Raw genomic sequence first — 14,511 nt, 5'->3', positions numbered from 1 at the left:
ACGCTTTGGCAACCAATGGTACCGTAGACCAAAAAGGCCACTATTTACGTCCACATACTGACGTGATGACGATTGTTTAGAAGCTAAGTAGCTGTTACACACGCTTACTTCACAATCTATTAATGACTACTTCTAACCCCATTTCGCCGTTTTTTTGACATTTCATGGATCTTGTCCGCTTTTGCACGACACACCGCGGACATGTTGAGGATCTTGGAGCACTATTCTCCGTATTTGCGATAGGCCACATAGTCCCGTGGGATTTATGTGACAACTTACGCCTGTTCATGGTGGTCATTTGGGTTGTGGAACAGTTGATTGCACAAGGGAGACACGATTACGAAGTACCTTATCATCTTACGGTGATCGAGGCAAGAAAAACCAAACCGGTGTCACCTGTGCGAGCAGAAACGGAAGAGCGACTGTGGGGTTGGCGATATTCACTAACCATGCGGGGAAATCATCAGTTTTCTTGGTCAAACTGATTTGAACTTCCACGATAGAACAAATCGGCATCGAGCGAACAAGAGTGCAGAATAGGTTCGACCTGTTAAAGCCGTGTGTTTCGACTGAGAATACGAGAACCTGAACAGTGCTGTGCCGGTGTATTTGCTCATGCACGACTAAACTCACCGCAGCAAGCTCAACACCGAACAATCTCTTTGGGGATGACTAAGTCTACCCAAGTTTGCCCCCAATTAGCTAAATTTGTGCTAGCAAATGGCATGACGGTGTTGGCAGTAAACACAGAAGTGGAACACGTATGGCAAAGGTGCTGTTTACCTAGTGCCAAGTACCACGCAGCATGGTAAACGACAGTTCAGTTATGCGAGATTTCCGTTTACTGAGCCGCGTCCAAGGAACGTTTGTAGGTATCACAGAGGCAATACCGGTAATGATTGTGTTGGCTTTTTGGTTTTCTGAAATGAAGGCTAGCTCAGAGGATTTAACGCACATAGTGAAATGCGCTCATGACTCGATATATTTGTCACGGGATTTTCGTTGAACCAGGCTGAAGTGAAACAGGTTATAACTCAGTTGTCGTTTACTTCAATAGTACATCATTCTAGGTTGCCGTTTATCATCTCCTCGTCTTGGACGGGCCAGTCAGCCATGAACGTTTTACTCTTGGATCCCTCATACTGGCTAGATGTTGATCTTGCTCGATTGGTCAACATTCGAGACTGACCATCAAACCGTTGCTCACCTTGCGGCGGTCTACAGTGGTTTGGTACTACAGACAACCCGTTGGGTCCAATCATCTTCGTGGATATTTGTTCGCTGTGCAACTCAGCCGTACATCCGAATGTCAAACAAACGGTATAAATGCACGCATCTAGTTGAGGTTACTTGAAAATGTTGATCCTAAACGTTTTGGTTTTTTCAACTCTCGCTTGGATAGGAGACGCGGACGAGTGAGTCAAGCAAGATAGAAGCTATTTGCGATACCAATGTTGTGGCTTTTTAAGCCTAGATTGCTCACTAAAAATTGCAAACTAACGTCTTACAAATGAACTTTAGCACTGTCAGTAAAATGTTTGCGGTTCCGCTGGAATACGACAACCTATCGGTAAGTTTAATAGCAGACCATTATCCAATTTTACCTCAGGGATCGTTCGTCACGACAGTGCAAGTTGGCACTCCCCCACAAACATTCTATGTGATTTTGGACACTGGTTCTCCACAGCGTTGGTTGCCGTCAGCTGAATCAAATGATCCTGTCGTAAAGTCGCGAAAACGGAGGTACAAATCGAGGACGAGAAAACCCACGGGAAGGATAATTTCCGTTAAATATGCGAGCATGAGCGTTGTTGGACGGCTGGTTGAGGATACTTTGATTGTGAGTAATGCTAGTTAATTCGATTGTTCACGATGCAGATAGGTGGATACACGTTTCAGGATTTCAAGTTTCTGGAAGTAACCGAGATGTCCCGAGCTCCAGGAAAGAATACACTGTTCGATGGTGTTTTTGGACTAGTTTTGGATATGACATCGCTGGAGTTTCATCCGACACTACTTGGTATGATGCAGGAGTGCGGCCTGATTGAAGAGTACTCCGTAGCATTTCGATTTTGTGGGTAGGTCGTTATGAACCATATAATTCACATATTACCGATCAAATAATGTGACTTTTTTTTACGAAGAATGACACTTTTTTGGTACTTTGTGGCCAGGTATTTATCAATGATCTCATCGCTGTTGCACTAAGCTTTCCACATATTAACCCTTTTGGGATCCAGTCACCATGTAAGCTCCGTGCATTATACACTGTCTGGCAGTTGGCGGCTCAAATCCTCTAATCCATCTACTCCCAAACTACACCAAAGATGATCACCTTAAGAATGCACAAGTTCACCACAAAATATTGGTTTTTTTTATCCACCCTGTTGGACTAAACTGCAACCAGTTTGATCCCCACGGCGTTTTAGTATAAAACTGAGAAATATGGGGAACATAATAGATCATTCTACCGAAATTTTATAGCCTCCTAGTTACGAAGCATTTGTGAAAAATCTTGTGTGGAATATATCCCCAAAAAGATGTGTTTCTTTCAGCTATGTTCTACAAAATACGCTGATTTGTGGGGTAGATGACGATAGTAAACTCTCCGCTTCGAGAATGGAGCAAATCGGTGGGACAAATGGTGGGACCACTGCGGCCGAATCAACGCTCTTGCCTTATCCCCGAATTCCCAAAATGGAAATCTTAGATGCTACTATCAATTCAATAAAAGATCGACCCTGTATCAAAGCAGGGGAACAGAGAATTGACGGTTTGGTTGGCTGTAATCCCTCTCACTAAAATCGGTCTACAAATCACAATGGCCAATGTTTCCGTATTTTCTACTACCACAATTCAAAACTCATTTTCTGTTTTTTTCCTACAAAGTGGATTTCAAAGCAATACACTAATTACAAAGAAAGCTGACAGATATTCCATGACGCCCAATATCCGCCACCCATGTCGGTGAATCTGTATACATATTCCCGCCTAATTTAAACTCACTAGTTTAATCACTCAGAGAAATCTGCGTTGAGATGAATTGTGAACAATTCATTTCAAGATAAGGTGACAATGCTTACCAGCACTTGAATGCGAACTAAGCCGAATAAGATTGCTCACAACATTCACAAATAGTGTTAGTCAGATTGGGATAGCTTCTTGGATTTTGAACTAACCGTTCACCATACTACATCCAAGGAGGTCTGATGCAATAGTGATTAACTCTGTAGCGCAATCAACAAACCTGCCCAAAATCTTACAACATACCCAAATGTTCTTGACGGACAACGTCCGAGAGATCGACGTTTTGGCGAACAAAGTATGTCACGCTTGCGCAAGAGATGCAAACTTAAGCGAGCGATAATGATACCACCCGAATTGGTAACGAGGTGTTCCAAGCTCACCGAACAGACTGATGGCCACCACCAGCACCAGCTTGTGCTGCATAACGACAGGTATTGGAGTGCTTCAGCGCAACCTTTATCCAAGCTGAGTAGTGACCTACAACCCGTTCACACTTCGGGGCCAGAATGACTCACGTAAGCAAATCACAAGATGACTAATTGACCTGCTTTCTGCCCTCATGGACATTATCGCACGACTACGGGGAGCGCAACCATAGGATAAATTATCATAGGTCTAGCTAGTACTGTGCTACCGGAACGCTAATCTTAGGGGTTTGAAATTATCCTGCCAACCCAGTCATAAACTCGTGGCGCAGACGGTTTCGGCCGCTGGGCACGGTGCCCGACATCGCCTCGTGCGTGAACTGGGTCTAGTCACTGCCGTACTCTGTGTGTCAACCCAGTTTCAACCGATGAAATCTACAATCAAGTGTGACTGAACCTGATCGCAGTCAAGTTAGTTTCTCTGGGTAAAAACAAAGGCAATGAAGTTTTGAAATCAACTAAAGCAACAATCTGTGATCATGGAGATGCGTTCATGCGAAATTTCAACCCGGTTCAAAGTGACGGCTTTCTCATTCCGGGTTTCACACAGTGACCAGCTCTTCTCAATACCACCCGGTTCTGGGTGCAGACTATTCAGCCACATCGATCGTGAAACACACTAAAAGTGCATGTTACAAAAACCCCGACGACACCTCTGTGACAGTGCAACAGTACTTTTGTCATGACCACTATCCACGTGAGTGACCGTCGACACAACCCGAGGAGAATATTCTCCGTAGGATAGTGCACGCTGTAGCAGATTTTTAGAATGGTTAATGTTATCAGAGTGAACGTCCCTTAAAACTGAAAACTAACACAATTTCATGCCCCTTGGCATCTCGACAGGCACCGCGTCACCAACTCAGCATATCATGTCTGAAGTTGAGCATGCGTGAATACAGAACAAGACTGTTGGAGGTCCCGGCAGTTAGGTACCAAGTCGTTTGTGAGTACAGAACGTGCCATTTTCGCTAAAATATGTGGGTAATAGAACCTGAAAAATACTTCTTGAAATTAGTCCAATCTATAGATACAATGCTCATTGAGCTCTACCACCCATTCGGTGCACAGCTGTCATGCTCCGAAGGAAGTACAAGGGCCAGGACACTGCCACTTCGCCGAAGCCTAGCCAGGAAAAGTCGAGATGCCAAGGTAGGGTTTCAACCACGTACCTTCCGGTCAGTAAATTCGCGCTCTAATCACTGAGCCATCTCACCTCCAAGTTCGAACCGCAACATGAAGATATAGTGGAAAATCCTGAAAACTTAGATACGCAATACTCGGTTGTAGAAAATATATGAATATTTAATCAGTTTTTCATATTCAGCATTTCAGTGTGTTCAGTAGCGTTACATACCTCTAACTAACAAAGACCACAATCAACGTTGCAATGAGATATGTAGCCGAGTAACCACTTTTCTAGCGAAGTGTGCCTCGCATCTTGCCCCAGCAGACAAGTGCCTACTTGCTCTTTTGTGTCTACGCTAGTCACCTAGTAAACGGTTTCAATTCATCACTGATGAGTAGTCAGGCGCACAAAAATAATACGATTCAACCGGCGCGGTTTCCAGAGTTATATGAGTGCCCTGTGCCTTGCAAAATCCGCTGTTAAATACCGCCAATGAGGCTGACAACTCAGGTTGATTAACGCGGCTGCGCTCTTGAATTCACGATTTCTGCAGTGGAATTTTTACACAGTCCAGTTGTAAGATACATTTCATGCCAGAACAACAAAGTGGCTATTAAGTTATGGCTTACACTCGGTCTCATGTCACTTACTCGTTTGCGGTACTAATGTAGTGTTTGTATACTAATACTTGTGGGGTATGTTCTGTGGACGCCGGTTTTGAACCATAACACATGTAAAAATAGCACACAAAAAATGCTTTCCCAACAGCGCCTTGGTGCGCGCAGTTGATGAATTAAATGACTGATTCAGGGTAGCTCTTGAGGTTGTTTCAGTGCCCATTTCACGTACAATTACCCATATCGCCAAGTTCCACAGCCAACTTTTGCGCACATCCACCTTTAATCAGGAAGAAATCTGTAACTGGCGCAACAGTTTTCGAAAAAGGAGACGCAGTCTTCGGAGATGTCCCAAGCACGTACCATCATGGCGAAGTGGTTTATCTCCCGACGACTCCTGCGCGGTTGCCCACAGTTTCGGTGACTTCGTACGTGATATTTCCAATATCTAACAGGAAATCATTTGACCATGAGCAGGTTATGTTGGCAAAAACAAAAGTCGATAGAATTCATTGGCTGGTAGACTTATTGTTATTCTTTCATTTTCTAATGGCCGTACATAGCATAATATAGCATCATGCTTTTCGTAATGTATCATATCATAAACGGGATATCCAGTTTGGACATGGCGCATTCACCGTCACCCAAGCAGAGGATGCCAGACAGGACTGCGGCATTGATTGGGTCTGAGATAACTGTCCCTGCCGGTTCCAAAATTTACTGAACCCGGCGCGAATTATCAGAGGTCAAATGCTATTCGTATACCCGTATTCGCAGCTCGTTGAAAGTTGAAAAGCCCCGGGAACACCCCGAAATTATTTCAGCTAATCGAAGCAACAACCCTCGAAACTTGCCTATGGGATAAACAATCAAGGATGAACCTTACGAAGTAATCCTCAATAAAGCAGGTCGCCTCAAACTCTGAGATTATCAGTCAGGTTCCCGAACTGCGCTGGACCCTGGATGGTGAGTTTGGTATCAAAATTACACATGGAGACAGACTCGCCGCCTTGGAGTATGCGGATGACATTCTCTTGTTGTTTGACGCCAAGCAACAAGCACAGTCTGCTGTAGGTAGAATTTCCGAAGTAACCTTTTCAGTCCCTCCTGAAGGTTTACGATAGAAGCTAGATGTTGATCGGTCTGTTTATCTTGAAACACGTCAATACGGGCCAACGACGGGAGGCAAAATCTCAAGCATGCACTTCAGAATCATATATCAACAAAAATGACGGGTTTTGTGGTACAGTGCAACCATAAAGGCAGTCAATCTACACCTGAGAAAATCGGACCCCTTCGCCACATTCGGAGAAATCAGACGGATTAGAGTTTGATCACGTATGTCTTGACGTTTCCATCGAGCAGGACCATGTTTGCTATTTGATGGTGCGTAAACGGGGGCATGCCGATGAATCGGAATAAAAAAAGAGCGATAGGTGAAGCTCACCAAGTTGAGATGAATGTAACCTGTGCTTTGCAAGCGTAACCGGAAGAAGGACAATTTGCAAATCCGAACTGATGTTGAAGAAATGCGAGGGAGAGAAAGAGAGACAAGCCACGACTTGCCAACGTAAAATGAAGGTCCCCGCGTTTTTCATTTCGATTCGTCGTTGGGGAATTTTTTATCATGCCTTTAGTGACATTTGTGTCGATGCTGTCATTGTATACTCTGAGGACGCGAATTTAATCCATCCACCAGATGAGCCAACTTTAATCGCTATCCTATTTCATTGAAAGACAGTAAGGTCGCCTCATTATTGATTGGGTTTCCAGGGGTTCGGTCACTTTAATCATCCGTCAATGCAGCCGTCGTGCTTCTTGTGCAACCAGCATTCTCCAAATGACTGCGAGATACATTCCCGTTAGAACAGCAGTCGGCATAACGGCACTTTGGACTTGGGTCACCCGTATATTTCCACAAGGAAGGCACCTACCTCACGCTATATCGGAGTACACGCACTGTACTCACTCAGGTCAAACACTTAGACTGTCCTCCAGAAACAATGACACCCTGGTGCCTGATCCCAATTTGTCAGTCGAAATGTCACGTCGCTCGTCACACAACGTTTCATTCCGGTTAGATTTCAAGCATAGATTACTTGAAGATGAAGTCTCAGTTTGGAAACAAGATTGCCCCTTTTGTTGCTGCTTGCCTGAGTGGTGCTTACTCGTTTGGGCTGAAGATGGACAGTACTATTATGACGATTAGATGAGGGAATTTTAACGAAGGGGCTTGGAATGAGTGTTCTTTACAGGAATAGGCGAGGTACGAGGGTGTTAGGGGAGTCTAAGCGTGGTTGAGACTGGAGAACTACATGCATAGGTTGGCACAGTTCAAACAAATTGCTCGTGGAGGGCAGTATGGGAAAAAATGCGTGGTATGTTTAAGTGAGGAATTAGGTGTGTTGATAGTGTCATCGGTGCAGAAAAAGCACTGGGTTTAACCAGATTTGGGTAGACTAAAACGGGGGAGTGTCAGCTTTACTAGTTTGGTGAGGTTTGGTGATACTTGTCATTTGACGTGAAAATCTGGTTTCTGCTGGCATAACGCGTGTTTTGGCAACCCGAAGTTCAGTTTGACTCTAATTTTGGGAGCTAGAAAGGGTCAGCGCAGCAAAGATCCCTGCATAACGGAGTGACAAGGTGCAGATTGCGGGGGGGTGTCCTTACGAAAACTTTAGTTTATAGCTTGTTTGTACAACAGGGGGCCGAATTGCGACCCGCAGGCTTGTCTGCGATCTTCGATTCCTTATTGTATGTCTTGCGATTTCAAGCAGTGGATTCATCTGCCATTTGTCTGGGGTCAAGCGCCTGACTGCGTGGAAGTTTTTCACAGATTTTGTATCCCATCCTACAGATGCTGTCCCCACAGAGTGCTCCATTTTTAATATCTCCGCTGTTTGCATATTCACTTTGGACGGCCATGGAAAAGCGTTTTAAAGAGACTGTGCTTCCTGAATCACATTCATGTCTATATGTAGTTGCATAAAGCTGTCTTTGCACAGTGGAATGACGGATTTTATCTTCAAAATCTCTTCGGTGTGTAATCACGTGTGATTCGGGCTATAGTCACTTTGTGTTATTCCCGTTCGTCCATTCTTTTCAGAATTCGATATGGAGAGCTCGTGTTATGCAGTGACTGTGAAGCCCTCATTGATACAGGCGGTTATTACATAAGCGGCCCGAAAGAGCTCATAAAGAAAGTTCACCTCCAAATGACTGTTAGAGAGGTCACTGAACACGGAGTTTACGTGGAATGCAAGCATATTCATACGTATCCAGACCTTGAAGTAACCATGGGTGGAACCACTTACAAAGTAACAGCGGATAAGCTTATAATGGAGGTGAGTGTCAATCGAATTTTCCACTACACTGAAACGATTACGTGCACCAGTAACACGAGAACCCCGAGCAGATGAATATTGTACTGTTAATAGTTATTCGTTCAATGCATATGTCAGTGAGATTAAGGAAGTATAGCCTAGAAACTTGGTAATAATCGAGTAGCGTCTGAATGAGAATCCAAAATTAATTTGGTGTTCACAGTTGACGCAACTAAATCCCAGATGTGCTTCTTTTTAGCGCTTCTGCGCTCCTTTTCGCTCCTGCATCCAACCTGGTGTCACAATAGAGCATGAGATTGGTGGAAATCGGTAGCTATTCATCGAACGGTATTCATTAACCAAATAAGCAGTGTGTTGTGCCAAAACCTAAGTGCCTTGCGTTTTTGGGTAGAAAACTACGATAGAAGCAGTACATTCCTCTCAATAGTTTTCACATTTTCGTACTTCGAGAGTGACAGGCAATGCAGTGTTACTAAAGGAATTTTAGGCTGTAGATCTTTGTAGAATTTACATTCATACAACCCTTATTTGAACAGTTTTCGTGCTATTGCCAGTCCGCGATTAATCAGTAATTCGTGTGTTGGTCTGTCAGTATTGGGCGAAACACGTGCGTTGTGCGAATCCGTAGTTATCCAAGAGAATGAATGAGCACAAACCAAGCTTTATGAGAACTTGACTAGTCGGACACGTGACCAATGCGATGGCCCTTCACGTGATCCAGCTGATGAAACCAGCGGAATCGCTCAGGGTGATTCATTGGGTGTCACAGGATCGTTGTGAGGCCTTGTGCTAAAGAGAGTGGGAAGAAACCGAGGGGGATTACTGTTTGGTTAGTTGACTCCCCCCTTGTGTCACCACTTGACACTGTCCTGACTCACTAATCACCATCCACAACAAACAAACTAGTTGGCGAAATACACTCATTTGCAAACGAATTTGGTTTTTCGGGAGACTCATCTGCAACCCAGCTGTCAGTTATGATGTTTCCAGTAGGTTGTGGACAGCTGTCTTGGCATAACTGCGTGCACGATGCACGCGATCCCTCATACTGCACCGCAATGGAGTGTGCTGAACCAAAGAAGCGGCTGCTGCTGTTAGCTACTGATTCTAGTTGCACTGGAAGAACCGCACCTATGGGCAACGTACGGTCGGCTCTTCCATACTACTTTGCGATCTTTCCAGTCAGCTGTTTGGGAATGCGTCTCCAGGTTGAAATGCATTTGTGTATTCCATAAGAGTCGGATGTCTTAAGAGCGTGGGCTCACCCGCGCCGCTGCGACAGTTGAAGGAAATGCTCCTTCAGTCAAATATCTCCCAACGTTGTACACCATATTTGGTTGTGGTGGCTGCTCCCAAGGGGGAAACATGAGCCTGGAAAACTGTCGTTCTGCGGTTGAGTACCCGCCAAACCCAGAAATCTCATGTCTAGGCTAGTTATTTCCTTTACAACCTGGTGGCTACAACATAACTCGATCTCACCTTCAACTCCAAGTGTTAAATAACTACGACGGAACTACAGACAAATCTATGGTACAACATTAATTTTGCGAAATGATTTTTTGAATAGTCCAAACTAAGAACAAAACTCCTAACAGTCAGCGGCGGATACTTTCGACTCTCGTAAGTCGAAAGGCTTCCTAAGATGCTAAGGTTGTTTACAAGGTCTGCCAAATAAACAGTCCTCACTCCGAAAACCGCCAGCCTCTAGCGGATTTCAAATTCTGTTCTATTTCTTTACTCCTCAAAATGACACGCTTTTTAAGGTCTACTTCGGAGAGATTTCCATCCTCAAATGCCGGCGTTTTCGGCTAGAGTCTCGAAATCAGTTAGCTCTGTCTGTACGGTTGATTCCCGGTTGAACTGTTCCGGTATTTCAGGAGGTTCGAAAAAGGGATCGAAAATGCCTCTCAGGATTTATTTCGAAAAATTCTGAAAGTTCGTGGACACTCGGACTGCCATTTTTGCACAACTTTTTGACGGTTTTCCAACTAATGGATCAGCAAATTGGATTTGCAAAGGTGAATTGCGACGCACCTCCTGTGCAGTCTACACCCGTCTAGTTTATGGTCGCTGAGTAAGCTAAAAACAATGCACTGCGTTCTGATTCAGCAATAAATGATGCAAACGAGATGTTTTTATCATTCTGTACCCGGGTTTGCGGTTTTAAGCCTAGAAACCGGTTCCAAGGGCGAGTGTCACAGTGAATGCTCCCGTTTGCCTACTATTAAATTAACCTCTCTCAGTTTGAGTAGTACCTAACAGGGAGAACTATTTTTTATGCGTCCTCAGGAGCGTAATATGTCTAAGCCCGTTGGTGCTTCAGTTGTGGCGTAATTAGATTGATCATCAGAAGGCAACAAGCACTAACAAATGTCTTTCTTACTAGAATTTGATGAATACAATAGTTGGGTGCCCTAGATAAAAATAGATACGATGCGAAAAGTGGAATAAGCCAAAGAGCGACTTATCGTTTGAGGACACTTGTTGAGAGTTCCTGAGTAAAGTTCCGGACGCCAGGCGTGTCTTCTCTGCAGTATAGCTGCTACACGTGTTTCGTAGTTGTCCGTGGAGACTTGCCGGGCTCTGTTGACTTCCTGTCCTGTGCGCGCGAGTGTGTATGCCTATTTGTTGTGTGCGGTATGAAGAGAGAGGTATCCCTTCGTGTTTGATGCTTGCAAGAGCATGAATATAACTTGATTTGATGTGTCGAACGAAGCTCATAAGCCTGGCGTGTTACGCAAGTGGTAGCCGCGTAAAAAAACCGGATGAGGGTTTGTAGTGTGCAGGTTGTCGGCTAAGTTTGCAGATGGGATGGGAATTGTTACGTGGTTTGAGTGTTTGTGACAAGTGATATGATGAGTGACCTCTACATGTCCCAGTCCATCTTGCTGTTAAAAAGGTCAATCGATATGTGCCCCTGTGCTTGGCCAGGTTACGCTCAGTAAACAAAATACAATTAATTCTGTAGTATTGATCTACATCCTCATTGATTATCTCACACAATCAACTGATTGCTGATCGTTCAGGAGAACTTTTAACCAATAAATTACTACTTGTGTTCAGCTGAGTGGTCCGAATTATTGGACAAATTCTCTGCAGAAGCTACTGGAACCTCTTGAAGAACCACAAAAGATTTGGCGTGGCTGCAGTTGCTGGCACGGGTTCATACGTAGCGTATTCGGGTGCGTCACTGGTGATGCCTACACGTGTAAGAACATTTCGTATACTGAACTCGTTGTTCTTGTGGAACATGCCACATGTACCAAGACAGAGTAGGTCGAGGAGATAAAATTGCCGGGCTGACCCGAAATCAGTTTTACTATTTTCAGTGGTTAATCTGACTTGGTTTTTCAAATCGCGGAGAAACGCCGACGTCGGTAATTTACCCCATTCCGGGTGATGTAATAACAAGGCCATCCCCGTATTCATCGACACGGTCATTATATTTGAAGCATCCATGCTGATCCCACACTTCGACTTCCAACGAAAAAAACACAAGCCAAACATGCTGTGTGATGGTTTCTGGGGTTGAGGAGTGGGTCTGGTTCCTTTTCCGAATTCGCTTGTCACACCGATAGCCACTATCTGACGCCCCGGGCACAGAAATTGAGCAGCGTACGTAACAAATTGGGCTCTCTGCGCCCAGTCTAAACTCAAGGGGCTAAGACCGGAGAGTAAACAGAAGATCCAAGTCCAGCAGCACTTCCGAATAATGTCTCTTGATTGTCACCAGAACTAGGGAAAACTAGACAGTTCCGGCCCGGAATGTTCGCATAAGTGGCCTGGAGGCTCCCATCACTCATAAAGTTAACCTTGGAGCACACAGGCAGGAAGATGGCTTATCTGAACAAAACAAGGTAGTCATAAATAGGTGCTCCCTCATATTATGAATAGTTGTTTCCTGGTGTAACTGTGATACTACTGACGGGGAGGCATGCGAGTAGTATGTGTTGTTCTTGGAATTTCGCTGTGGGTCCTTGAAAAGGGGAGATCTGTTGCGGAATTTGTTGAGTCACTCTGTGACGTTTGCTTGGATTTGAGTAATGAATGATTGGAGTCAATGAATATCCAGGAAAGTTCAAGAAGTCGCGTTCAGGAGAAGATGGATGTTCAGTTTTGGTAAATAAGACGCAAATGAGAGTTTTGCTTCCCTGATCAATATTCTGTTGGCATTTCCTAATAAATAAATCCGCAGCGAAGGCCTTCTTCTTTTCACTGGTATGTCCCGTTATGGTTTTAGACTGGCTCACCCGTTGTGTTGATCATGCCCATCGAAAATTCCGTAGGTCACCAGGACACCACGAGTGTGCTATGTTCCCCAGTTCGACGCTATCGACTTCATGCACGCAGGCCTTGACCACTTTTGAGAAGTGAAGCAAAGTGACTTACAAGGGTCTTGAGGCGAAAAGGCTGGAAAATAGCACTGAACGTTTTGTTGACTGTAGGTACGGTGGGGTGATTCTATAACTTTCTCGTACCTGTTTTCATATATTTTCGGTATTTTATGCGTAATTTGATGAATGATGTACGATATATGTGTATCTATGATACACTTGTGACGTCTGACCAGACTTCTTACCCGCAGGCCAAAAATGAGAAGTGAAGTAATGAGGAAAAACATGGCTTGTCTCCTAGAAATATCGCAGCTGTATTGATTAGCCTATGCTGATTCGGCAACACAGAGTCGTTTCGAAGCTGCTACTTTTCACCACGTGGGCAACGAGATCGTTTGTGATCATTGAATCAATAATGTAAAAATCTGATTCTGAAGAACCTAACATGGTCACTCCTGTCTGAATGACCTAATGTAAGTACTCCACATTCGGCTATTATAGAAGTGGCAGTATGAGTCCCGTAGTTTTAGGTAGCCTTATGTCAGGGTGGCTTAAGCTTATAATTTGTATGTTCTCGAGAAAATTAGACATATTTCGACAAATTTCCATATCACTTTGTAAATCAATTAGATTTTCATGGGAGTAAAACCCAGCAGACTATCTCGTTAAGTTGGTTCCTAAGCAGCTCAATGCGCGGTGCCAGTGTGCTTGATGTTTCATCTGGAACGACATTCAAGTTATCGCGGTACACGGCAGAGAGTTTACAGCAAGTGTATGAAAGGTGCATCGCGATAACTCGAATATCGTACGAAATGAAAAACGAGGTTGCCTGGCGCAGGACATTCCATTGCTTAAGGATGACGTCAATGAGTGCTCCAGCTGAGTTTCAGGTGAGTATCTCGTCAAAATCGAATTGGGTTGCCTTCTTTCTAGACATCGTTGGATGTAGGTGACAGTCTTTTATAAATATTTTTTAGCTACTCAGCCCATCGAGTAGCAGTAGCAGCTTGTTTCCACCGTCCTGTTATGCGTGTGATACGATGACTATCTGCGACTCGTGGGCCAATATGGACACTAAAATGATGATTGCGAAAACGTTGAAGCGGTATATGTTCAGATTTCCTTTGAGTTCCTTTGTTTTTCAACACACCGACTCGTGGATATGGACACTAAAATGATGATTGCGAAAACGTTGAAGCGGTATATGTTCAGATTTCCTTTGAGTTCCTTTGTTTTTCAATCAACGTAGCAACAGTCTACCACGACGTTTTAAATCCCATTCAGTTTAACTGCTCATCTATTTTCTGGTCTGATGCGCCGCCATAGAGCAGCGAATGGTCACACGTCCACAGTCCCCACTCATTTTTTGGGTTACTGTGACACATTTGCAACAGCGGGCTACACGGAGCGCTATTTTGATATTTTAAGGTACTTTTATCGGTACAAAAAATGATGATTGTTTTGCATACCTGATCAATGACTATAAGCTGTTTGAAAACGAGAGCATACATCCACAGCAATAAGCCTAAATAATCCTAGTGCGGAGAGAAGGTCGCACTTTTGGAAGAGAACTTTTACTGTCTCAACCAGAAGCAAAATAAGGTGGTAGCATCGTGGAATATATATACATATATA

The 14,511-nt window shown here is 44.2% G+C and overlaps 2 protein-coding genes across 2 annotated transcripts in view; one reads left to right on the top strand and one right to left on the bottom strand.

Annotated features, from left to right (window-relative positions):
- T265_11051 (hypothetical protein) overlaps positions 1 to 14,511 on the bottom strand; it is a gene marked incomplete at both ends in the record, with an annotated part of 88,578 nt that overhangs the window by 12,346 nt on the left and 61,721 nt on the right. The window lies entirely within an intron of this gene.
- Positions 1,535 to 10,668, top strand: T265_11050 (hypothetical protein; the record flags this gene model as incomplete). Its single annotated transcript, XM_009177597.1, has 5 exons — positions 1,535 to 1,570; positions 1,610 to 1,840; positions 1,879 to 2,078; positions 8,305 to 8,542; positions 10,420 to 10,668. 5 exons carry the CDS (start codon positions 1,535 to 1,537, stop codon positions 10,600 to 10,602), a joined length of 888 nt encoding a protein of 295 aa, XP_009175861.1.

This window comes from Opisthorchis viverrini (genome assembly GCF_000715545.1).
Source record: "Opisthorchis viverrini unplaced genomic scaffold opera_v5_436, whole genome shotgun sequence".
Classification (NCBI taxonomy): domain Eukaryota; kingdom Metazoa; phylum Platyhelminthes; class Trematoda; order Opisthorchiida; family Opisthorchiidae; genus Opisthorchis; species Opisthorchis viverrini.
Note: the sequence above shows the minus strand (reverse complement) of the source record. Positions and strands in the feature narration are given on the sequence as shown.